The sequence below is a fragment of the Nannobrachium achirus genome (assembly GCF_963921795.1).
Source record: "Nannobrachium achirus genome assembly, chromosome: 24".
Lineage (NCBI taxonomy): Eukaryota > Metazoa > Chordata > Actinopteri > Myctophiformes > Myctophidae > Nannobrachium > Nannobrachium achirus.
The window spans coordinates 5443275-5469910 of NC_137831.1; the positions used below are offsets into that span (position 1 = coordinate 5443275).

Consider the following 26636-nt stretch of genomic DNA (forward strand, 5'->3'; position numbering starts at 1 on the left):
TTCTGCTTTTTATGAGAGAGAGAGAGAGAGAGAGAGAGAGAGAGACGCCTTTTATTGACCCGCCCCTCCCCCCCCCCCCCCCCCCCCTCTGTCTGTCTGTGTGTCTGTCTGTCTGTCTGTCCTCCATGTCCGTGCTGTGTCCCAGGTGTGTTAATGTCAGATGAAGACTAGTCTGGCTTAGCCATACTATATTCACACTGCAGTTAACCCACTGTTTTGTTAACATGGGTGGATAGTTTAGCTGTGCTAGGCTATATGAGGACAGAGAGAGAGTGTGTGTGTGTGTGTGTGTGTGTGTGTTTGGGGGGGGGGGTCCGTCCTCAGGGGCTGTGATGTCATCAACGCTCAGTATGTATGCCCAGTTCAGAGAGAGAGAGAGAGTTCTGGTTACACATTCATTCTAGTGTGCCTGTATCTTAAATCGTACATACATTTGCATTGTATTTATTTCACACTAATTCATATGCTAGCAAATGTCCATTTCATTGAATGTAACTGACCCTTTGGTTTGTGCCGAATCTGGGTTGAACATGATGTGTGAAGCTGCCTCTGGTGTTGTGGACATCCTTGACGTTTTGCACCCGACAACATGTCAGGTGCATGGGTATCGTAGTGGTGTAGTGTATCTTGTACACCTAAAGAGAGACAGAGAAAGTGGAGATGGACAGAGAGAGAGCACCTTGCGGTGGCTGGTTGAGTGTCTTCAACGTTTTCAGGCCAAGGACCCCTTAGTTGAGAGAGATGAAGCAGGGACCCCCACAACCTTTTCATAGATTCCATATAGTTTCATCGTTTGACAGCACAATCATCAGTGTATTTTGGAATCATGTAAATTTGTGTTTTCAGATATTTAACCACTTGAACCGTCAATACTTAATAAACTTGACCTTTCTTTCTGTACTTAGTCAGCTCTTTTTCCCCTCTATACCAAAGCTCTTTGCCGAAAATAGCCGATCTACAAGCTGCGAGGCACTGTGAGCTTGTACATCTGCTATTTTCGCTAAAGTTCTCAGAATATGGATGCTAGGGTTCAAGTGGTAAAAAAGGGGAAAAAAAGGTTTCTAACACTCAAAGATTTGGCGGCCCCCCTGTAGTAACTCTGAGGACCCCCTAGGGGGGTCCCGGCCCCCCATGTTGAAGACCCTTGTTCTAACGTGAAACGGTGTCATTTGTCACAAGTTCCTCCTCCAATTGTAAATGACCCTGGTCTGTTTACATCCACCCTGCATGAAACCAGCGCTGTGATTGGTCAAAGAGATCAGATCAGCTTTCACTGGGGAAGCATAATAAGTACATCAGTAGGGCTGTCACAGTTATTACATCATCGTAATTATTTGACATAACTGCAATTATTTTGTCATAATCGTTTCCATTTTGAAAAGTGTTAATATATTTTCAAACATTTTCAAAAATATTGGAAATAGCCGATCTACAAGCTCACAACGCGTCGCTGTGAGCTTGTAGATCGGCTATTTCCACCATCAATGTTCTTTTTAAAGTGTAAAGTTGTCAAATTATGTCAATCATTTCTTTGTATATCTAGGTTATGTGTCATATCTGCTGCGATGTGCAACTTCAAACTCTGAAAGCCAAACAAAACATTTAACTGTCAACGACAAAAAAACACAATTAAATCGTTAATCGCAATTATTTAAGTGACAATTAATCGTCGTCATGTATAATGTCATATTCGTGACAGCCATATACGTAATTATGATAAAAGTAAATTGTATGTGTAACAGAGGTGATCCAAACCTCCCCACCCGGCTTCGAACCCAGGTCTCCCGCGCAAAAGTCCAATATCTTAACCATTACTCCAAAGGGATATCCCTAATTCCTATGGAATGAGGGCAGATACTAGACTTTTGAGGCTTCAGGCTGGGGCTGCGACTCTCTCTGCCACACATGTAATGTAAAAAAACATAAATGAAATGAAATAAATGAAACAAAAAAGGTAATGATCCCAGCTATTCTGCTCTGAGATGAGAAGAGGCTAGCCAGGACAGACAGACAGAGAGAGAGACAGAGAGACAGAGAGAGGGGGGAAAGAGGGAGAGAGAGACCAATGCAGCTTTGAATTGAAGGGGGAGAAGATCATAAAAGACATTAATTTAGCAGTTTGTTTTGAAGTGTTCTTCAGTGCAGCGATCTGGACAGAATGACAGACTGTCTCTGGAAGCGACCGACGCACGTCGTTACTGTTATTTAGTAGCGTCTGATTGATGTGTGTTGAGGTCTGTTTGAGACAGCAGATTAAAACACAGACTCATGCACTGTTCATATAGTTTTCTTCCCAACACAAACCCCATTAACTTAAGCCTTATTTACTGGTAATATCGCTTTCTTCTTAACATAAACACCATTATATTGAGCCTTATTTACTGCCACTGTCACTTTCTTCTCTACACAATTATATTACAGCTTTTATTAAGGCATTTAGCCCTTTTAAACGCACGCACGCGCACACATTTTAACCATTTATTTACCATATGTCCACACAAAGGAAAGTGTACAAGGACACATATGTTATGGGTGCAGTAAGGTTACATTCATAAAACCACAGCGTATGTCTTTATGATACAATAAGCATCTCAGGGTATTAGTAACAGCGTCTCCAGCCATATGTGGCGGCGACCAACAATAGCAGACACGGCACAATGCTTTGCCAGCCTTTAGGCCTCCTTGTTGGGCATCCCAAGTTGTTGAACCCTTCTAACAACTAGTATGTGGCTATAAAAAAGAGAGGAGAGATCCGAGCACTCACAAACTTAAAAGAGGAGGAGAACGGACATAAAAACGCGGTACTTTATTTCATTACAAAATATTAAAAGCCATCGTATGTGGGTATAATGTCCTAGGCTGAAAACATGTTGCATAATACATTCCCATTAACACATTCAATGTCTCACTTTTCAAATAATTCCTAATTACGGACTTGCACTGTAAAAGTTTGAGCGTTAATGCAACACACAGAGTATACAAATGGAACCAAATGGACCCGTTTGGATCAATTATCCCTGAGAATTGTATTTGATCACTGTTTTTGAGCCTGTTCCCTGTGTGTGTGCGTGTGAGCATTCTATTTTTGCCTAACACTGTTGCTCATCACACAAGACGTCGTTCAGAATGTTTCTATAATTATCGTGTTTTGCTTTCTTGACAATCTGTCTCCCCTCAATCTCTCTCTCTCTCTCTGTCTCTCTCTGTCTCTCTCTGTCTCTCTCTGTGTCTCTCTCTCTCTCTCTCTCTCTCTCTCTCTCTCTCTCTCTCTCTCTCTCTCTCTCTTTCTCTCTCTCTCTCATCTCTTTGTTTTTAGACATAACGACAGGATGATGTGTCAGGCTCATTATTTTTAGGCTGGGGGTGTCGGCGCAATTTACATGAAAAAACAAAGACTGGGTGGCAGATTCTTTGGGTTGTGAGAACCAAGGAAAAAGCGGTTGCCAGTGGAATTGTCAGGGGGATAGTTGTCACGACAAGGTGTGTGTGTGTGACTGTGTGTGTGTGTGTGTGTGTGTGCGCGTGTGTGCGCTTGTGTGCGTGTGTGTGTGTGTGTGTGTGTGTGTGTGTGTGAGAGAGAGAGTTTGGTCAATGTTTTTCCAAGTTGCAGATGACGATGAGAACCGATTGACCGATGCCATGCTTTGCTAACCTTCTCTCTCTCTCACACACACACACACACACACACACACACACACACACACACACACACACACACTATGGGGTGTGGGTGCGGTGCATCTAAAAATAGTCCATTTCTAAGTGTTTGACTGGAAACACGTATTCAGCCGTTCTAAGAGGAGTGTCTGGCCTGCACGCTGCTGTTGACACAACTTACATCATGCTCTGTGTGTGTGTGTGTGTGTGTGTGTGTGTGTGTGTGTGTGTGTGTGTGTGTGTGTGTGTGTGTGTGTGTGTGTGTGTGTGCGTGCGCGTGTGCGTGCGTGCGTGCGTGTGTGATGTCTCACACAGTGAAAGGACTCATTTGTAACTCAAATCCCAGAACAAATGGCCGGCTAGAATGAATGTTTGACTGGAACCAGGCTGTGGCAGGTGTGTGTGTGTGTGTGTGTGTGTGTGTGTGTGTGTGTGTGTGTGTGTGTGTGTGTGTGTGTGTGTGTGTGTGTGTGTGTGTGTGTGTGTGTGTGTGTGTGTGTGTGTGTGTGTGTGTGTGTGTGTGTGTGTGTGTGTGTGTGTGTGTGTGTGTGTGTGTGTGTGTGTGTGTGTGTGTGTGTGTGTGTGTGTGTGTGCGTGCCAGCCTGCCTCCATGACGCCAGCATTCAAATGACTCTTGGCATCGTGCCAAGGCCCTCCTGTCTCATTGGGTCATTTAGAACTCTTTTCAGAACAGTTTGTTTTGTTTTACCTCTCAAATATGCAGTAGTGTATAAGCTATTGAGGGTATGCTCATGCATAAAGTGAGTAGCAAATCGAGTGGCAATTGAAGTTTAACGTCGTTTAATGTTGTTTAATGCAATCAGATACAGTAGGAGGACCGTTCAGTTTGGATTTACGTTACCCAAGTTATTCATGACCCACAGGCTGTGAGGGTCCCATTTTCAATTCCCCCGGGCTGGGGGGAATCGAACCCCCAACCCCGCCCGGTGTCAGGGAGGAGCTGACCGGACGCTCTGAACCACAAGACCACTGAGCTGAGGCTTTATTAGAGAGAAGAATGTATTAGAAGGTTGCATAGGAAAAGGTACAGTGTCATGATAGTACAGTTCACTGTTGCAAGGTCAACTAGAAGGAGATCCTAGTGAGCTTTTCGGCTTATTTACACAGGAACCACTTCATGTGTCTCATCTCTCATAACATTGAAAGACAGACGGATAGAACGCTACTATGGAGAGGATAATATCATGTGCCTTTGATCAGGGGTTCCCAAACCTTTTTGTCTCAGGGCACCCCATAAACATTTTTTTTATCCCTACATTATAATTTTCACTCCCAGCACCTTATATTTATAGCATACTGTATCGTCGTCGTCGGGTGGAAACCTTGTATGTCCAAAACCGTTCGTTTTGTATTTATCATCTATAAAATGTACTAAACTAGTGAAAACAGCAGATCTACAAGCACGCAACGCCTCGCATCGCGAGGCGTTGCGTGCTTGTAGATCTGCTGTTTTGTGCGACAGTCTTGTGTGATGATGCAGGGCTTTGCTTGTAGATCTGCTGTTTTGTGCGACAGTCTTGTATGATGAAGCAGGGCTTTGCTTTACCAAAAGACGTACGCATTTGAAACTTGGAGATACGAGGTTTCTGCCCGACAGAGACGATATTGTAGTGATTATGTGGCGAGGAAAACGTTGAGATCATAGCTATTTTGGTTAGAACTGACTGAAAATGACTTTGTACTTCAAGTTTAAAATGATACTAAATATTATTTCAAGTGTCCAAATAAATTATCCCCAGGGTGCCCCGTCACCCACTTTGAAAAACCCTGCCTTAGATGAATCAACTTCTGGTCTTAAAGGGCCTACACCATGCTTTTAAAACTATATTTTTTGTATAAATATATGCTCAAAATTGAGTCTTAGACAGGTCTTAACCCCCAACACACACCCTGACCATTCCTCTTGTTTCTTATAGCTGTGCTATTATTAGGCCCTGCAGCTGCAATACCAAAACGGCCTTTGTTTGCTCAGTGGCGCATCTAGTGGGGTTTTTCCACCCTCCCCCTCCCCCCTCTCCAACGTTGTCGACAACAAATAATGTAATATTGGGCCAATACAAAAATAGGATAATGTTCCAGCTCTGATTATAGCCTACTGTAGGCCTATGTTGTATGATATAAGCCTACTGTCAAATCCTCTTCCTCCTGGTTGGAGGCTTGGAGCGTTTTCATCTGCAGCGCAGCGGGCAGCAGCGGCCCCGTGTAGCCGTGGATAGAGAGAGGAGAGGCGGGGTGTGGAGCTCTTTCTAGCCGGAGATAGTGAAGAGTGAGGCGGGGTGGCCAGCTCTCTATAGCCGGGGACAGCGATAGAAGAGGCGGCGTGTAGCCGTGGATAGAGAGAGGAGAGGCGGGGTGTGGAGCTCTTTCTAGCCGGAGATAGTGAAGAGTGAGGCGGGGTGGCCAGCTCTCTATAGCCAGGGACAGCGATAGAAGAGGCGGCGTGTAGCCGTGGATAGAGAGAGGAGAGGCGGGGTGTGGAGCTCTTTCTAGCCGGAGATAGTGAAGAGTGAGGCGGGGTGGCCAGCTCTCTATAGCCGGGGACAGCGATAGAAGAGGCGGCGTGTAGCCGTGGATAGAGAGAGGAGAGGCGGGGTGTGGAGCTCTTTCTAGCCGGGGACAGTGATTAAGCTCTCTATAGCCGGGGAGAGTGAAGGGAGGACCGGGACAGTCTGCTTGAGCTGCTTGTCGCGGCCAGGACCGCCGCTCTGTCCACCGGGTCGGAGCTGCTTGTCGCGGCCGGGACCGCCGCTGTCCACCGGGTCGGAGCTGCTTGTCGCGACCGGGGCCGCCGCTCTGTCCACCGGGTCGGAGCTGCGGCGGTCCCGGCCGCGACAAGCAGCTACTTGGTTAAGAAATCGCGGTGGATTCGGCCACCGCGGCTCGCTCCCACCCGGCCACCGCGGCGAGCTCCGCGGCTCGCTCCCACCCGGCCACCGCGAGCTCCCACCCGGCCACCGCGAGCTCCCACCCGGCCACCGCGAGCCGCGAGCTCCCACCCGGCCACCGCGAGCTCCCACCCGGCCACCGCGAGCTCCCACCCGGCCACCGCGAGCTCCCACCCGGCCACCGCGGCGAGCTCCGCGGCTCGCTCCCACCCGGCCACCGCGAGCTCCCACCCGGCCACCGCGAGCTCCCACCCGGCCACCGCGAGCTCCCACCCGGCCACCGCGGCGAGCTCCGCGGCTCGCTCCCACCCGGCCACCGTGAGCTCCCACCCGGCCACCGCGGAAAATTTAGGCCCAGGCTTCAGAAGGCCTCGGATCATTAAAAATAGGTCTTTTGTTTCCTTGTTAGAAGGGACGAAGCTTGGGTCCTCGCAGTCTATAACGTCACATTTATAGTGCAATCCAGGAACGTTAAGACTTCTCCTTGGACATGTTGATAGCAAAAATGTTCATAGAATAAAAGTGAGTGAGAGCACTGAGTGAGCAGCCCCAGAACAGTAAGCCAGCTGCAGATGGAAGTGGAGGCTAAGCAAATTAGAAACAAATGAGGGGCTGGGTTTAGAAGAGTAGCTCTGGTTTTTACCTGAAGGGCGGGGGGGGGACGGGGGGGGGGACGAGAGTGACGTCACTCTCGTCAACTCTCAGAACAGCACTGTTCTGAGAACCCGTGGAAAGCTTTTCATCTCTGTCTGCCCAAAACCAGAGAAAGACACAACGGTCAGAAATAGGACTTTGTGAGGATAGAAGGTGCCAGTGGGACCCCAAAAAAAGGTTTTAAAATAGAAAAAGTGAAAATTCATGGTGTAGGTCCTTTAATAGGTTTACACATTAGTCAGTGCAAACTGCTACCGCCTGAGTCACAGTAACTGAGTGTGTGTGTGTGTGTGGGGGGGGGGTGTGGGGGGGTGGGAGGGGTGATGACATCATCATAGTGTGTGTAGATCATATTAGGCCTCCACTTCCTGACACCACTTAATTGACTTTGCGAGGCGGGGGAGCCTTGTCCAATCATACGCCCAGGATGAGTCACGCACACACGCACGCACGCACACACACACACACACACACACACACACGCACACACACACACACACACACACACACACACACACACACACACACACACACACACACACCTCTAACAGTATTAGGTTGTGGGAGGGGCAGAAGGAGTAGCCCTGGGAGGAGAGACGGTTTAGGTTTTCTTTTTGACTCAGCGCCCGCTGCGTCAGCCAGGAGGACAACAACACGTCGGCTGCTTTCTTTGATAGCGACCGTCTTTAATGGCTGTCATTTTCTCTTCTCTAAAGCTGTGGTTCTCAACCTTTTAATAATCATATTTTAACTGGGGGACCCCCACCCTGACGAGCGACACGAGAGTTGAGGCATTACATTTTGGTAGGTGTTAGGGTGTTTTCAAATATAATGTCATCGCCTCTGTCGGGTTTAAAACCTCATATTTGTCCAAATTCAAAACTGTCACTTTTCAGGATTCAAATTCAAAAACATCAAAAAAGTAACAGATCTACAAGCTCAGAACGTGTCGCTTCGTGCCACGTTTCGAACTTGCTGATCTGCTACTGCTTTTTGTGTGACGCTGTAGGATTATTGTTATCCACTAATAGGAGAATAAAAACAGACCATCAGGAGAATGGACAGACTGACCATGTGTGACCTTTCTGCACCAGAGGAAACCTACACATATGGGAGGATGACCACTGACTTGACCTCTGACCCTGGCCTTTGACACTGTGACCAAGACACAGACACAGACGAGGACTGTGTCGGAAATCACTCCCTGTAGTACTTTATTTAAATATATGTATACTCCCTATAGTACTTTATACCAGTAAGACTCCCTGATCCAGAGATACTGTAAGCGTCAGGTCACATGTATGATCGGCTACTTTTGAGTATTTTCACATATATTTTTATATAAATATATATATACTCCCTATAGTAGGCTCCCTATTGTACTTTATATACTGTAAATATACTGTAAATATACTCCCTATAATACTTTATATAAATACTGTGTTTACTCCCTATAGTACTTTATAGTAGGGCATTAATGACTTGTGATTTTTGCAAGTCGACTCGACTCGGTAAAAAGTTGAGTTGAAGTCGACTTTATCGTTTGATGACGTCATCACATCACACATGACCCCCCCAATTATTTTGGGGGGTCCCCAGATGATTAACTTAATAACGTGAAACATTGTTTTCTCACTCAACTGTAAACAAACCAACATAAAGTTTAAGTGTATAAGGGGTTAATGCACATTTCTATAAAGTGCCAATTTAAGGACTTTTTTAATACCTCTAAAATTACAAATTTAACATTGGCCAAATTGTCAAATATATAGAGGCAGAAATTGTGAAAATAGCAGATCTACATCCTCACAACGCCTCGCGCTTTCACAATAGAAAGTATTATTGTTTTCAACTTCGACTTTCGACTTTCTCTGGTGGGAGTCGACTTGTGTAATGAAGTTGCCTGAGTCGACTTGTCTACTTTTTCGTTAATGCCCTACTTTATAGTGATCACATGAAGATGAGAGAACAACATCCAACACACAATAAATGTCCCTTTCACACATTTTAAAATGTTTTATTCACCTCTCCATGGAGAGAGAAACATAGTTTTAATATAACTTATCCCGTGGGTCACAGAAGTATGTTCTCTATGGAAAGTAACATCAGGTCATCTTAGAATCCACTCATATAAGAATTGTCATCAGAAAATCGAAACAAATAAATGGTCCCGGCGATATTTAACGGGAGGTGGCTCAGTCTGTATTGCGTACGATAGTCACTAGTCAGTCAGTCATATTTTGAAGATATAGTTTCTGCGTCCATTTTATTAATGGTGCAGCAGTAACATTAATAGCGAACTGGAATCATTTCAGATGTTTAAGTTGTAAGTAATGTGATGTGAGGTGCTGTTGTGTGTGCTTGCCCCTGGGATTCTGTCAAGAAAGAACAGAAAAATAACTTTGTACTTCACATTTAAACTAATTTAAAACTGATTTTGGTAAATTCCTAATATTATAAAATATCCCACCGTAGTGCCCGACACGTGGACTGCCGCCATGGACTGCCTGCCACGGGCACCCACTTTGTGAGAGCCTGTCTTCCATAGAAGTCCCTGTACAGGCAGTAAGGAGTGATGCATATGAGAGAGTGACTTCAGACACAGTGAGGTTCGTGGTCTGTTTGTCTAGCAGTGACGGTTGCAGATTGCACTGTGTACGCAAGCACGCACGCACGCACGCACGCACGCACGCACGCACGCACGCACGCACACACACACACACACACACACACACACACACACACACACACACACACACACACTGTGTTCTCCTCTGCCTCTTGTGTGTGTCTGCGGGGTCTGGGTTTGGGGGGGGGGGTCATGCTCCATAAGCTTAAGAGCAGAGACCAGGTGGTCTTTCACTTACCTCTAAACATCTGCTACTGAGGACCCCCTGATTCCATTAGCACTGTGGTATACTGCTGCTGCTACTGCTGTGCTCTGAGTGCTGTGAGTGTGACGTGTGTGTGTGTGTGTGTGTGTGTGTGTGTGTGTGTTTTGGGTGCGTCGATCCGTTTTGAACTTTCAACCCTTAATTTGAGTGCACACGGGCGCTCGTATATGTGTGCGTGCTTGTACCTGTGTGTGTGTGTGTGTGTGAGAGACAGTACCTGTCATTAACAAAACGAGTCCCACACAGTGCCAGCTGTCACTTTGTGTATATGTTTGTGTGTGTGTGCGCGTGCATAAACATATGGATTGTTGGGTTTGTACATTTTCCTTTTCCGTTTTGAACTTTCAACCTTTCATTTGGGTGCACACGTGCGTTGCTTGCGTGTGTATTTCCATAGGGAAACAGTGCAGGGAGACAGTCAGACAGATATTTGCAAGCAGATCACATGTGTGTGTTTTCCTCTTCCTGTGTCTGCCTGTCTCACTCCACTATGATGTCATTAACAGCTGGAGACTCACTGGTCATGTGATCTGTCTGTCTGTCTGTCTGTCTGTCTGTCTGTCTGTCTGTCTGTCTGTCTGTCTGTCTGTCTGCCTGCCTGTCTGTCTGTCTATCTATATAGACCGATTTCCTGAGCGACACCCTGCAGAGGGCGCCGCTGTCATTGCACATGATGCAAAATGCATCATATGACCAGTTGTAGCATGCTGAAATCCTAAAATATCTAAAAACACAGATTGAACACACAAAATAACTCAGGATTGTGTTGATCGTGTCCCAAACAACAATAAGATCTGGTTGTCCCAGAGGTGAGGTCCTTTAAGTACTGTACTTTTTTTTTTCTTCTTTTTTTTTTTTTTAGTTTTGGACATTTAATCTGAGGTTTCTAGACAGAGACAATATGCCCTGCAAGAGAACATACATGTACATGTTAGTGTAAGCTGTAAAACATGTAAACATTCAGTGTTTTATCTGCATGTGCTTTAGTTTAGATCAGTGTTTCTCAACCTTTTTTTCTGCATGGGCACACTTTTCATGTCCCAAGAATCCATGGTCACACCAACATAATACGGGGGTGTAAATATCGTCACTGTCGGGAAGAAACCTTGTATCTCCAAGTTTCAATTTGTAAGTTTCTTCGCAAAGTAAAGCCCTGCTTCATCATACAAGGCTGTCGCACAACAGTAGTGAGGCGTTGTCGCACAGCAGTGCGAGGCGTTGTGTGCTTGTAGATCGGCTGTTTTCACAAGTCATTTTTAAAATGATAAATACAATATAGGCTTTCAAGCAGTTTCAAGGGGCACACTTGACCCTTCTCAGGGGCACACCAAAGGTCCCCAGGCACAGTGGTTGAGAAACACTGGTTTAGAACATAGCTCTCAAATAATACGCAGTAAGATATTCGGTCACAGACAAAATATACGTCCACAAGGACATGTGGACACTACCACTGTACACACACACTCTCACACACACACACACACACACACACACACACACACACACACACACACACACACACACACACACACACACACACACACACACACACACACACACACACTGTCACCGGGGGAGATGAGTGACAGCTGGGAGTGGTTGCCAGGGCGACAGGACACGAGGGAAGAGGAGGAATCCTGAACATCCTGTCCATCACTTCCTGTCCAGACTCCCACCATGCACCGGATGCACGCACACACACACGCGCGCGCACGCACATGCACACACCCACTACAGCTAGTGTTTGTGTGTACATGCACACTCTGCTGAACAAGTGCAGACAGTTCTGTCCCACTGATGTCTGATAAATGGATCTCAACAGGAAGCTGTCCGTCTTTTACTACTGCGCACGCACACACACACACACACACACACACACACACACACACACACACACACACACACGCACACACAGTAGATCTGCTGTTTTCACTACTGTTGTGCGACGGCCTTGTATGATGAAGCAGGGCTTTGCTTTGCGAAAAAAATCTACAAATTTGAAACTTGGGGATACAAGGTTTCTGCCCGACAGTGACGATTTACTTTGTTGGCCGCCCAGCCCCCAAAATGGAACGAAGGCCGACATTTTATTTTAATTTTTTTCCTAATGGCCGGCCTGGACCGGCCGGCCGGCCGTTTGGGAGTTGTCCCGCTTTTCCCAATGGCCAGCACGTCCCTGATATACAGTATATCTCACTCAGAACGCGTCCCACACAATAGCTGTGTTGTGGTTCAACACTTGGTGCCATGTGGAAAGTTCACCCTCTGAAACAAGCTGCCCCCCTCCTCCTCCCCCTCCCCTCCTCACCCCCCACCACAGCTGCTGTGGGCGCGTGCACGTGTGTGCACGTTTGTGGCAAAAAGAAAAAAAGAAAAAGAAAAACGACTTTCACAAAAGCAGAGCCGGTGTCGAGTTTCTGTCGCTGGCGGCAAGACGGTCGGCTTGTGCTCGTTTCATGCTTGCTTGCGTGTGTGCGCTCTCACACACACACACACACACACACACACACACACACACACACACACACACACACACACACACACACACACACACACACACACACACACACACACACGCGCACACACACAAGCGTGCAAGCTTTGGTCAGATCAAAAGAACGGCGGCTAATCTTGCACTCTTACAATCCTGAGTGATAATGGTACTCCTGACAGGGTGCACATGGAACCAAATGGACCCTTACGGGTCCATTTGGTTCCATGTGCACCCTGTCAGGAGTTGACATGAATCACTCAGGAGGACACGTTGTGCTAACAGCAGAAGCTGTGTCAGCACCGCTGCCGGGAACAAGTAGTGTTGTTGTTGGTAGACTAAACACATGGGAGGAAGTAGACTAAGAAAGGGGAGGGGCTTCACTGTACTGATACTGGGGAATAGATCACTGTTTGCATGTGAGACACACACAAGCAGGTGAAAAAAACGTCTAATTTCTATTTTTGGTTCTTGAGCTAAAAGGTTTGTGAACCACAGCTGTAGAGAAGCTTGTACTTGATGTGTGTCACTTTTATCTGTACTTAAACTTAAAGATATATTGAACATTTTCTGGTCCTGCACTATTGGGTTGTGTTGGTTGAACTGAGTACTATTGCTGTGTTGATATGGCGGTGTGATACTTGTGTTGCATTGACTGGCATTGACTGGCATTGACTGTTATGTGCACTTTTTTAGTTTGGCACTGTTTGTTAAGTTGTTTAAGTCTATCTATCTGTTAAGTTGTATAAGTCTATCTATCTATCTATCTATCTATCTATCTATCTATCTATCTATCTATCTATCTATCTATCTATCTAACATACCGGTATAGACAGCTGTACTTGATGTTGATCAGTTCTGGCTTTGCTTGCACACTATCTACTGTATGAACACAGATACGGGGACTTGATATGGAGTTTGTGTTACACAGATACTGTAGGTGTCCTTGATCTGGGTTTTGTCTGCACTTGTCTTACACAGATCGACACAGATAGGTGTACAGTACTTGTCTACTTGATGGTATATACTAGTGTGTAATGATACAGTAACTGAATCGTTTAGCAATGCAAATAATAGATTGTATGGAAACAAAGTATTTGTGACTTGTATTTAGCAATTGTAAGAGGGGAAATTTCCATTCCATATAGCTACTATTGGTCTATTGATAAATGTGTGTAATCTCTGTGTTCATGTCAAGGTGTGGGTTTGTCCATATGTGTTGAAATATATGTCCATGTATTTGCTAAAGAATCTCAGTGTTTACTTATTTATATCTTATTTATGTCCATAATTATAGATTTTTCAGTTTAAAAACCTGCTCTATTGACATGTTTCACACAGATTTAATTTCTTTGCTAAATAGTTACTACGATTTTAAATCATTGAATCGTATCGTATCGCCATGAATGAACCACTATCGTCCATGTATCGTATGGTCAACCATGTATCGTGATGCGTATCGTATCGTTGTTCAAATGTATCGTTACACCCCTAGTATATACAGTATGCGTACATATCTTACCTGGCCAACCTTGCATTCTATTAATATCCTCTCGCCCCTATTTCTGCTCATAACTGCATTGCACTGTCCACGTTGCTGCTAGGTGTGTTCTAAAGAGGGTTACAGTTTGTCTCAACGTATTCCCTTTTTAAACTTCTTTTGTGTTACAAATTGTCTTTATATTATGTCGTTTTATTTCCGATTCATTACAGCATTTGGTTCCCAAAGTGTGGTCCAGGGACCCCCGGGGGTCCTTGGGAGGGTACCAGGGGGGGTCCCCTGCCAAATTAGTTAATACATTATTTATGCACTTTATCCATTTATTTGTTGGCTATTCAAAAATAACAGATCTACAAGCTCGCAGCGTGGCACGAAGCGAAACATCTTGAAAAGCGTTTGAAAAAATGTTTAATCATTTCTTTACACAAATCTTCTCTTCCGGGGAGGGTGGGGGTCCATGGCACAAAACATTTTCAGATGGGGGTCCTTGGCAGTAAAACGTTTGAGAACAACTGCATTACAGTCCAGTATTATTCTTACTATCTTGTATTTTATAGGGGAGCGTGTCACTATTTCTACAAGTCATCTTTTCGACAACCAAACCTAACCCTAACCTCCGTGGGTTGAGTAGCGATACCTGCCGACGCTCCGTTGTCGAAATGATGTGCGTTCAAAAAAAACGAGATTTCCCCTTTTTATAGCACAGTCTTGCAGACCAGACCGTGTCACACTAACTAACATTTCACCTGTTTGAGAGAGTTAATCCATGTTGATTCATGGCTACGTCGTACAATCATTTCTTTGTACACGACACGTTCTGAGTTAAATGGACAGGCGACAGTTAGGGCTGTCACGATATGACATTTTACATGAAGATTAATTGTCACTCAAATAATTGGCGATTAACGATTTAATTGTGTTTTTGTCATTGACAATTACATTTCTGTTTGGCTTTTAGGCTTTGAAGTTGTACATGGTAGATATGACACAAAACATAAATACACGAAGAAATTACTGACATATTTGACAACTTACTACTTAAAAAATAACATTGATAGTGGAAATAGCCGATCTACAAGCTCACAACGCGTCGCGATGCGACGCGTTGTGAGCTTGTAGATCTGCTATTTCCACTATTTCTGACATTTTTCAACATTCACGATTATGACGATTATGACAAGACAATTGCGATAATGTCAAATAATCACGATTAGACGATTATGTAATAATTGTGACAGCCCTAGTGACAGTGGACAGGGACTGTTTAAAGAGGAGGGACATGGTGTCTAGAGCTCTGTTAATGTGGTTGTATTTGAATATTCAGTATGACGCGCAAACCTGTTTTGTTTAAAGGTCAAGTTGTGGGTGTGTGCGTGCGGAAGCGTGTGTGTATGTGTGCATGCGTGTGTGCGTGCGTCTCCAGAAGGGAGGGTGGTAAAACCTGTCAGAACTGACCTTATAAAAATATGAAGACATTGTTCTGGTCCTCATGAGAGCCAGGGTCAGGGTTTCATGTTTAATGTTTAGTAGTTCAACCTCCAAATAACTTAACTTCTATCAATTCCACACCAACTTCTATCAATTCCACACCTCATGAAGCCAGATGGATTGGTTTCTGTCCCATTCCTGAGATAATAGTGTAATGATAATAATAAAGAATCTTGTGTATCTGGTAAGAGACACTTTGTGTCCAGTGGTTGAAAGTAACTATAGTACATTTACTTCAGTACTGTACTTAAGTACAATTTGGAGGCATTTTTACTTCACTTGAGTATTTCCAATTTCCAATACTTTTACTTCTACTCCACTACATCTCGGATCCAAATATTGTACTTTTACTACATTACATTTATTTGAAAACGTTAGTTACTAGTTACTTTCAATATAAATTATAATATTACAAAATAAACATAAACCATTTTAACCCTATTTTATACTGTGGCTATTTGAAAATATCAGATCTACAAGCTCACAACCCGTCGCATCTGTTTGTGTCTTTGAATCTCTATGGATTCAAGGGTTGATGGGATGTGTGTGTGTGTGTGTGCGTGAGCGTGCGTGCGTACGTACGTGTCGTGCACCATAGCTGGCAAGCGTTCAGGCATTCCGGATTCCAGGTGTGATTCCCTCCATGTCTTCCACCCAGGCGTGTGTGTGCACGGGCGTGTGTGTGTGTGTTGCTGTGCACTGTGTTATCGGCCCCCTGTCTTTACCAGGCTGGTTGAGGAGGAAGTTCATCTCTTATCAGGATTATTTTCATTTCAAGTTGAACACGTTTCAACTGTTCTTGTATTCTTCTCGTTCTCCTGGCAAACAAGCTGAAAACTGTCAAAGCTTTAGGTAATCACTTCCCTCTTGAGCCACCAGAGGGCGCAGCATCCTTGGCAGTGAGCAGCCAGAACTGTTCTCCCAGCATGTGATGTGAATGATGTGCAGTGTGTCATCACCAGCTCTGACCCATATAACTGACACCAGTGTGTGAATGCAGGGTTCTCAGGCTTATGAAACTCCTGCTGCACATCATTTAAATTAAACAGCTCTCATGTCTGATTGGAGAATGTAGAACATGTTTTATTTTGATCAACGTCGGCCTGTCATCTCTCCTAATGGTACCAACATTATAGATTTTCGCCTGTAGTGTCATGGCAATATAGAGGTTGATTACCGTTGGTCGATGGTTCTAGGAAATTCTCGATCGGTTTGCGGAGTGGATTGAATCGATTAGTTTGACTAACCGTTGCAACCCTAAATTAATAAATGCACCTGATTCACCGTTTCTCTCTCTCTCCCTCCCTCCAGATGGAGCAGGTGTCAGATGATGAGCTGGACCACGGACCAGAGGAGGAGGACAGTGACAAGGAGGACCAGGACCTGGACAAGATGTTTGGAGACTGGCTGGGAGAGCTGGACAAGCTGACACAGGTACACACACACACACACACACACACACACACACACACACACACACACACACTGCACACACAGACACACACACAGACACACACACACACACACACACACACACACACACTGCACACACTGCGCACACACACACACACACACACACACACACACACACACACACACACACACACACACACACACACACACACTGCACACACACACACACACACACACACACACATACGTGGAGATCCCTGATGTCACACTAGGGTATTAACGACTTGTGATTTTTGCACACATCACATCCACAGATGATTAACTTAATGTGAACATTGTTTTCTCACTCAACACAACAGTAAACAAACCAACATAAATTTAAGTGTATAGACTAGGTATCTTCACATTTCTAAAGTGCCAATTAAAGACTTTTTAATACCTCTAAAATGGCAAATTAAACATTGTCCAAATTGTCAAATATATAGAGGCATAAATTGTGAAAATAGCAGATCTACATGCTCACAACTGCGAAGCGTTGTGAGCATGTAGATCTGCTATTTTCACAATAGAAAGTATTATTTTATTTTTCAACTTCGACTTTCGACTCTTTCAGGTGTGAGTCGACTTGTGTAATGAAGTCGACTGAGTCGACTTTTTCGTTAATGCCCTAGCGCACACACACACACACACAGGTTGGCTGGGAGAGCTGGACAGGCTCACACAGGTTCTGTGATGCTGCCATCTTGATTTAGCAGGGGTTCTCACACAGTTTTGGCTGCAGTACCCCTTTATACTGATCTCTGAAGCCAAGTGACCACTTACAATTTACAATTTAGGCATTTAGCAGACACTTTTAATCTAAATCCACTTACAATAAGCACTAGCAGGTAATACATCAATATAATAAGCAAGATAATATGTCAGTACAATATAACAAATGCATAGGAATATAAATCTAGAAAAACAATAACATGGGTAGTCCACGCACCTAATCAGTAAAAAACGTTTATAAAAAAACTAGAAAATACTATCTAGCTTCATGTATGGTCATTGACGGAAGGGGGAGTGTTACAGTAATGCTATGGGTTTAGGTGGAGTCTGAAGAGGTGAGTCTTCGGTCCACAGCGGAAGCTAGGGAGTGAGTCTGAGTGACCCTGACTACTACAGCATTTCGCTTATCAAAAGTCCATTTCCAATGCCAATATGTCAAAAATAAAATGGCATAATGGCAAATAAACATTGCTTTCTATTCAATAACAGGTGTAGTCAACAGTATTGATGTCATTTGGTTTGGGAGCGTGTCGATATTTCGACATAACATTTGTTCGACGTTCCATTTGTTCGACGCGGGTGAATGTTAACCTGGTGAAATGCTAACCTGCCGACACTGGTGAATGCTAACCTGGTGAATGTTAACCACTATGCCTAAACCTAAGCCAAACCATTACCCTAAGTTCCTAACCTCAGTAAAACTATGCCTAAACCTAACCCTAGATCTGTGTTTTTTGGCTGATATCGAGCCGATATCTCATCTGCATCTCTACGCACGCACGCACGCGCGCGCGCACGCACGCACGCACAGACGCACACGCACACACACACACACACACACACACACACACACACACACCATTACCATTTCTTGCCATTTTTTGTTCATCCTAACACTGAAGCTGAAAATAGCAGATCTACAAGCTCACAGCACTCAGCACAGTATAAATCAGTATAAATCACACATAACTCCAGACCTTACACCTCCAAATATATGAATCGTGACACCCACCTGAATCTGTTCAGAATAGTAAGCCTAATTCTCTTGTGAGAACGTGAAAATATTACTCAACTTCTACTACACACACACACACGCACGCACACACGCACACACACACACACACACACACACACACACACACACACACACACACACACACACACACACACACACACACACACACAGGTAGAGGAGAGGAGAGGACTGCGTAACCATGGTAACTGCAACACTGCTAATCCTGTCTCTGTTTCCTAGCAACGTCCTACTATCACTGTGTGTGTGTGTGTGTGTGTGTGTGTGTGTGTGTGTGTGTGTGTGTGTGTGTGCGTGTGTGTGTGTGTGTGTGCGTGTGCGTGTGCGTTCTGCGGGTGCATGCGCGTGCGTGCGTGCGTCCATGCATGTTATACATAATGTCGTGCACACTGTACACACACACACCTCTTTTGATGTGTGCGTGCATTGTTTCCACACCTCTTTGATGCGTGTGTGTGTGTATACATGTATGTGCTTAGCTCCTCTTTTGATGTGCATACTTGCATGCGTGCCTGTGAACATGTTCATGTATGTTTACATCCGGAACTTTTTTGAATTCATGCACTGAATTAGAAGCAATTTAAAAACATTTGGGCCCTTTTAGAAATGTGGACTCAAATAAATACTTTAACTAATTTGCTGCCCCAACCTGAGAATCCAGAGAAAAAGCTGCGAAGCAGAGAACAAGAAAAACTAGGTGCTCAGGAGGTAGCAGCAAAGTTAAAAACGTGTGGTGGGTGCTACTAGGATCAGTGGGATAAAACTTGAAAAAAGAGAAAGAGGATCCGAGCACTCAAAAAGTAAGAGAAAAAGCTGTTGGTCCAGGCCGCTGCGCCTGAGAAACCTGAGAATTTAATTTGTTTTCATTTATAAAAAATAATCCAAAAATCGGATCGCCGATCAGCGGCCAAGCAGTGCCCAGTTTGTTATACTTCCTGGTTTAGGCCGGTAACCCGGAACCAGAAATGATTTTTTGGCCGGAAGAAGCTGTTTCTCTGTACTCTGTTTCTTCCTGTTTGGTTACATTGTAAACAGAGCTGAGGCTAACGACAGAACGGCAGATCGGATTCACATGCATTGTATGTATTTATTTACTAATGGCGAATGGCGTGTACATGCGTGTACATGGGGCGGCATAGCTCAGGGGTAGAGAAACCGTTATTAGAGCAAATCCGGGCTCCCCCTGAGTTAATGTCGAAGGGTCCTTGGGCAAGACTCTGAACCCCTAGTTGCTCCCGGTGAGTAGGTTGGTGCCTTGCATGGTTTCCTCCGCCACCGGTGTATGAATGTGTGCGTGAATGGGTGAATGTAATGCACAATCTCTGTAAAGCGCTTTATATAAATGCACCATTTACCATTTTACCATTTACCATGCGTCACGCACGATCAGTGCATCGTCGTGCATGATGGACATGCACGCGCACATGTTAAAGGGTAAGAAAAGCATGGCAGGCAACACCGATAAATGCAGTTTTTTAATGGTGTGTTTGTGTTTTTCTCTCTAGAGTCTGGATGACGGCAGGCCTCAGAAGACTCTCCAGAAAGCTCCTCTCAGACAGGAGACCAACATGGCCAACTTCTCCTATCGCTTCTCCATGTACAACATCAACGGTGCGCGCGCGCACACACACACACACACACACACACACACACACACACACACACACACACACACACACACACACAGTGGTGCTTTGAGGTTTTCTTTTCAGGGCGGACGGACGGTCATTTATTGACGTCACGTGCACGCGCCTTCACTCTGAGAGTGTACAAATGGAACCAAATAGACTCGTAAGGGTCCATTTGGTTCCATTTGGGCACTCTCAGGGTTACAGAAGTGTTATGGTTTGCACTACGATACAATTGAAAAAATATATATTAAAAATAAATGAAAAAGGTCATCGAAAAAACATGGCAGCTCACGTAATAGGAGGGCAGTATAAGTCACCAGAAAAAATAGTTTTTAATGAATCTATCATGGTTAAAATGGAGTTTGAAGTTACAATGGGTTTGTATAGGAATGGGCTGTGGATGGGGAGTGTCTGATAAAAATGAATATCAAATATCTAAATGTTGAAAAACTCTTTTTTTAACTCACTTACTGCCAATTAAAAATGCCCTCGAGTGGCATTAGTGCCAGCCCTCTCCATAGACTTCCATGTAATTTGTAGTGCACAGATCATGCACACCCATGCACAGATCATGCACCATGTTTGTGCAGGCTGTTCACAGCTTTCAAACAAAAAAAAAAGATTGGAAATCCGTTCAGGCATTCTTGAGATAATAGCCATTATGTTTTACATGTTATGTAAACAAAGATGGCTGCCCTGTATAAAGATGGGGTTGTATGGGGGTGGAACATGCAAAATCGCGATTGAAATCATGTTTACTAGATTTAATGGGGTCCAAAAAGATTTAAAAAAAAAAAACAATTAAAAAAAAAAAAAGAATTTTTGTTTTTTTCTAAGTAAAAGTCGCCCAAAGTCGCTTGGCAGGGAAGCCCATAGTGAGAAAGTTGCTCTAAAAGTCGCCTGGCACTGTATGAGTTAAGTTATTTGTCATATTATCTGCCTGGTGGAATGCTTGTTTAAAGGAGTAGTTCACCCCCAAAATGACTTTTTTTCTATTGATTAGTCACGCCATGGAGAGTAGAGTTCAATAATATGTTTTGTTTTTCGTCACATTCCTAAGACAAAAATTTGATTCGAGTAAATTTACCCCCATTGATTCCGAATGGGGACCCGTTTCGAAACGGGTCACCATCCGGAACGAATGGGGGTAAATTTATTGTTATCCTAACCCTAACCCTAACCCATTTTTGTCTTAGGAATTTTTGTGCGTAAACTAAAAATATTATTGAACTCAAGTCAAGAAGCCTAAAAAGACAATAAAATAAAATGAAAAAAGGAAATTATGTGACAATTAATCCTGTGTCCTGTGTTGTCCTCCTGTGTCCTCCCTTTTCCCCTCCTGTGTCCTCCTGTCCCCTCCTGTCCCCTCCTGTGTCCTGTCTTCATGTCTCCAGAGGCCCTGAACCAGGGTGACGCGGTGGACCTGGATGCCCTCATGGCTGACCTGTGCTCCATCGAGCAGGAGCTCAACACCATCAGTAAGCCCAACACCTCTTCCTCCCAGCGCGGGCCCAAGGGGGGGTCCTCCTCCTCCCAGAGGGGTCTGGGGGGCCGCGGGGCCTCCACCAAGCAGATTGGAAGCACTGGAGGAGGGGGCAGCAGTGGAGGTAAGCACCATGGGTGGAGGGAGGGATGGAGGGATGGGTGGGTGGGTGGGTGGGTGGGGGGAGGGAGGGAGGGATGTCTGAGATCTCCTGAGGTCTACCAGTAGTCTGGGGACTTCTAACAGGGTTCCCACGGTCATGAAATTCCTGGAAATATTTTGAAATTAGAAAAATATTTTTCCAGTACTGGAAAAGTTTGGGAATTGATCAAGGATCCTGGAAGGTCCTGGAAAAAATAGCTATGCATTGTCTTTGGTTATTGATTTTGTGGAAATAGAGGCAGAAATTGTGAAAATAGCAGATCAGCTCTTTTCACAATAAAACCGTGTTATACAAAATTCCTCAAGTCTTAGTGCTCGTCAGGGTGCCGGGTCCCCAGTTAAAACATGATTATTTTGGGGGTCATCGCCTGAAAAGGTTGAGAACCACTGGCATACACTACCTGTCTTTGGGCATTGCGTATAGGAGTAAGCGACCTGTTATTGAGCTGAATTATTGTTATATAGTCCTGGAAATTGGGTTAAATATTCTGGAAAAGTTTTGGAAATGAATTGGTAAAGATGTGTGGGAACCCTGTTCTAAATGCAAGATAGTTGTTAGAACAGACTCTACCAAACCTAAAAAAAGGAAGATGCTGACTTAAACAAATACATCAAATGCAGAGAGACAGTGTAGTGCCTCAGTAAACTGTAGGATCACATGTAAACCAAGAACCTAGCATCAGTCTAAAGCAGGGGTCTTCAACGTTTTCAGGCCAAGGACCCCTTAGTTGAGAGAGAGATGAAGCAGGGACCCCCACATCCTGTTCATAGATTCCATATAGTTTCATTGTTTGACAGCACAATCATCAGTGTATTTTGGATTCATGTCAATGTGTGTTTTCAGATATTTAACCACTTGAACCGTCAATACTTAATAAACTTGACCTTTCACTCTGTACTAGTCTGCTCTTTTTCCCCTCTACACCAAAGCTCTTTGCCAAAAATAGCCGATCTACAAGCTCACAACGCCTCGCAGCGCGAGGCGTTGTGAGCTTGTAGATTGGCTATTTTTGGCTAAAGTTCTCAGAATATGGACGCTAGGGTTGAAGTGGTTAATATAAAAAAGGAGGAAAAAAAAGTTTCTATCACTCAAAGATTTGGAGGACCCCCTGTAGTAACTCTGGGGACCCCCTGTTGAAGACCCCTGGTCTAAACAACTGTCTACACTAGTCTACACTATATATACATTGAAAATACCAACTACCAAGAAGAACCAAGAAAACAATGAAAAACATGCAGTAATCCTGGTCTCTATACTGCCTCTCCAGGCATGGCAGAGAGAGAGCAGAAACCAGGATTGCAGGTTAGGCAATTGGTACTGGGTGAAAAACCGGGTTACAAAATCCTGGGATGAAAAATTGATAAAAAAGAGAAGAAAACACCCCCCCCCCCCCTGACCTTTCCTGGCTCCAGCCAATAGACCCGCCCACTCTCTGAGTGGACTGCTTCTCTTGGTCTGGTTTTGTCATATGACGCGTCTCTTTCTATCGGTGTCTTGGCAAACCGACCATTGGCGACCAATGAAATCAATGCAAGACGGAGGAGGGGTGGGTCTAACTTTTGAAAATCAACAGAAACAGTGGAGGGAGGGCTCTCTTTGAACTTCAAAGTGTAAATAGCTCGTTAGTGCTTCTCTCTAATCAATGAAACATCAAAGACAACAACTTGATGCCTGTCATACAGGGGGAGGGGGAATGTTTTGTGTACACAAGTCAAATACAACCCCTCCCACCAGATCTCTTGTGATTGGGAATTTCACATTTTAAATCCCCTCCCCTTTTAAATCAAATAGAATAGGGACAACTTCAGACTCAAGCTCCAGCGCAGAGTCTGAAATCAGGCTACCCCTGACCCCTGTGTCCTCCCCCCTCCTCCCCCTACCAGGCAGCACCAGCAGCAGTACCCGTGCCTCCCCTGCCAACACGGTGCGGTGCGGGGCGGGTGCGGGACACGCCCGGCCCACCGCCTCCAACTTCTCCCTGGACGACATCACAGCCCAGCTGGAGCAGGCGTCGCTCAGCATGGACGAGGCGGCGCGGCAGACCTCCTGCTCCTCCTCCTCGTCCTCCTCTTCCTCCTCCTACTCCTCCGCCACCCTGAGGAGGCCCTCGTCAGAGACGCCCGGCGACGGTAGGCCCTCCTGTCTGTCTGTGTGTCTGTCTGTCACGGTTATTATGACGCATTGCCCCCGTTATTCCAGATCATTTCAATAATTTTTCGCGTAATCCTAAGGATTTCACGTTGGTCTATGCATGATATTATTCATTAAAAAAAGAAGAGGAAGAAGAAGGAGAGAAGAAAGGGAACAGGATTGTTTCCATTCATTTGTATACTTTGTATAAATCGTGCACAAAAAGTAAGCAAACTTGACTTTGGTCCAGCATATCTCCCCTTTAATCACACCAATTTTTATTGGGTTTATATATTTATTGTTGATTAGTCACCTTTACAACGAGGTACAGTTTGTAAGCATCAGGCATTTGTGGAATGAGTAACACAGCCAAACGTGTGGGTAGCGCTGACCAAGATTTTGCTAAAATGACCTGCAATACTTTTCTGTTGGTATTCACATATTGGCCTTTATAAATGTTACACTCAGTGTCAGGGACCTCAGTAGTGTGTGGAAGATCCACATGCAGCTACAACAGCTTGGCACTTCCTCCTCATGCTGGTCACCAACCTAGACACATTCTGCTGTGGGATGGTCATCCCATTCCTCAACCAGGATTTGTCAGCCAACGTGTTTCTGTTGGTCACTCTAGCTCGTACAGCTCACCCAAGCTGATCCCACAAGTGTTCAATTGGGTTGAGGTTCAGGCCATTCCATCCTCTCCACTCCCACATTCTGGAGGTACTCTCTGATGGTCCTGGCTCTGTGGTGGGCACGCGTTGTCATCCTGGAGGATAGCATTGGGTCCCAAATTCTGTCAGAACCCAAGCTCAGGTGCCAGGCACACCCCTTTGACTGGCACATACCTGCCAGCAATTGAGAGTGAATGCCAGCAGAACAGTATTACAGGCCATTTTGGCAAATTTTGAGCCGGCGATACCCACAACGTTTGGCTGTTTCGCTCGTTCCACGAATGCCTGAGAGCATTCCTGCTATTTCTACGCGTCATTATTTCGACTAAGGGTTAGGGTTAGGTTTTATGGTTAAGTTCAGGCATATTTTTACCGATGTTAGGGTTTGGGTTATGTTTAGGCATAGTTTTACTGAGGTTATGGTTAGGGTTTGGGTTATGTTTAGGCATAGTTTTACTGAGGTTATGGTTAGGGTTTGGGTTAGGTTTAGGCATAGTTTTACTGAGGTTATGGTTAGGGTTTGGGTTAGGTTTAGGCATAGTGGTTAACATTCACCAGGTTAGCATTCAACAGCGTCGACAGGTTAGCATTTCACCAAGTTAGCATTCACCCGCGTCGAACAAATGGAACGTTGAACAAATGGTATGTCACAATATCGACACTCTCCCACTTACAAAGCTGTGCCTTGTTGTAAAGGTGACGAATCAACGATAAAATAAATATATAAATGCACCATTAAACATTTCTCCATACTGTTGACCCCAGCCCTAGGCAACGGTCAGCCCAAGCAGCACCGGCGGACGGGCTCGGTGGGGGCGGTCAGCGAGCAGGACGCCGCCTCCCAGAGGTCCAGCGTCAACTCGGCGTGTGCCTCGGCCTCCAGCATGGACTCCCTGGACATCGATAAGGTGCTGAGGGCAGGGGAACCGGAGGGACAGGGGACAGGGGCCAGCCCTGGGACACAGGGACACAGCCAGACCAGCACCGAGGTAAGCACGCACGCACACACACACGCACGCACACACGCACGCATGCACGCACACACGCACGCATGCACGCACACACGCACGCACGCATGCACGCATTCAAGCACACTCACTCATTCACTCACATACGTAATATCAAGACAGTCAACACTTAAAGAGGCATGAAACCCCTGGGTGATTTTGTAGTTTGTTGCCCAATTCAGGTTAAAAAACTACATTAGATTTAGCTAGTAAGCAACACAGCTGCGCTAAACAAATGAATAATGAGCGTGTTAGATTTCCATAGGTCTAGCAGGGGTTAAAGTTATCGGTCCTGGGGACTGATTTCAGTCTTGAGAATAAGGGAATGACAAAGTCTTCAAAACTAAAAATCAGTTATAATTTCAAGATATGAGTATTTGAATTGGCCAGACTAGCAATAGAATACAACAGAACTTCAGAAGATACTTCTATAAAATGAAGCATTGATTGGCACACACACATTGAGTGAAGGCAGTTCAGAACTTCAGGGAAACACCCCAGATTTCAAAAATCACAAATTGGGACATGGTCTGAAAATACATTTCAGTCTTGGGATTTCTTTTGGCTTTAACCCCTGGGGCCAACGTGCAAGCATGATGACACAGCTAGAATCGTAACACACCCATTGTTAACCTGATCAGCTGCAGCTGTGTTGCTTTACATCACTGTGTACTATAAGGTCAGAGTCAGAGTGTATATAAGAGAGTTACGTCACTTACGTCGACTCCCATAGTAAGCGTGGA

General features: G+C 44.9%; 1 protein-coding gene across 1 annotated transcript in view; it reads left to right on the forward strand.

Annotated features, from left to right (window-relative positions):
- raph1b (Ras association (RalGDS/AF-6) and pleckstrin homology domains 1b) overlaps nucleotides 1-26636 on the forward strand; it is a 136765-nt gene that overhangs the window by 71173 nt on the left and 38956 nt on the right. The window contains 5 exon segments of the mRNA XM_080720132.1: nucleotides 16903-17025; nucleotides 20314-20419; nucleotides 21834-22046; nucleotides 23969-24219; nucleotides 25678-25875. Coding sequence (XP_080576258.1) covers nucleotides 16903-17025; nucleotides 20314-20419; nucleotides 21834-22046; nucleotides 23969-24219; nucleotides 25678-25875 — 891 coding nt within the window.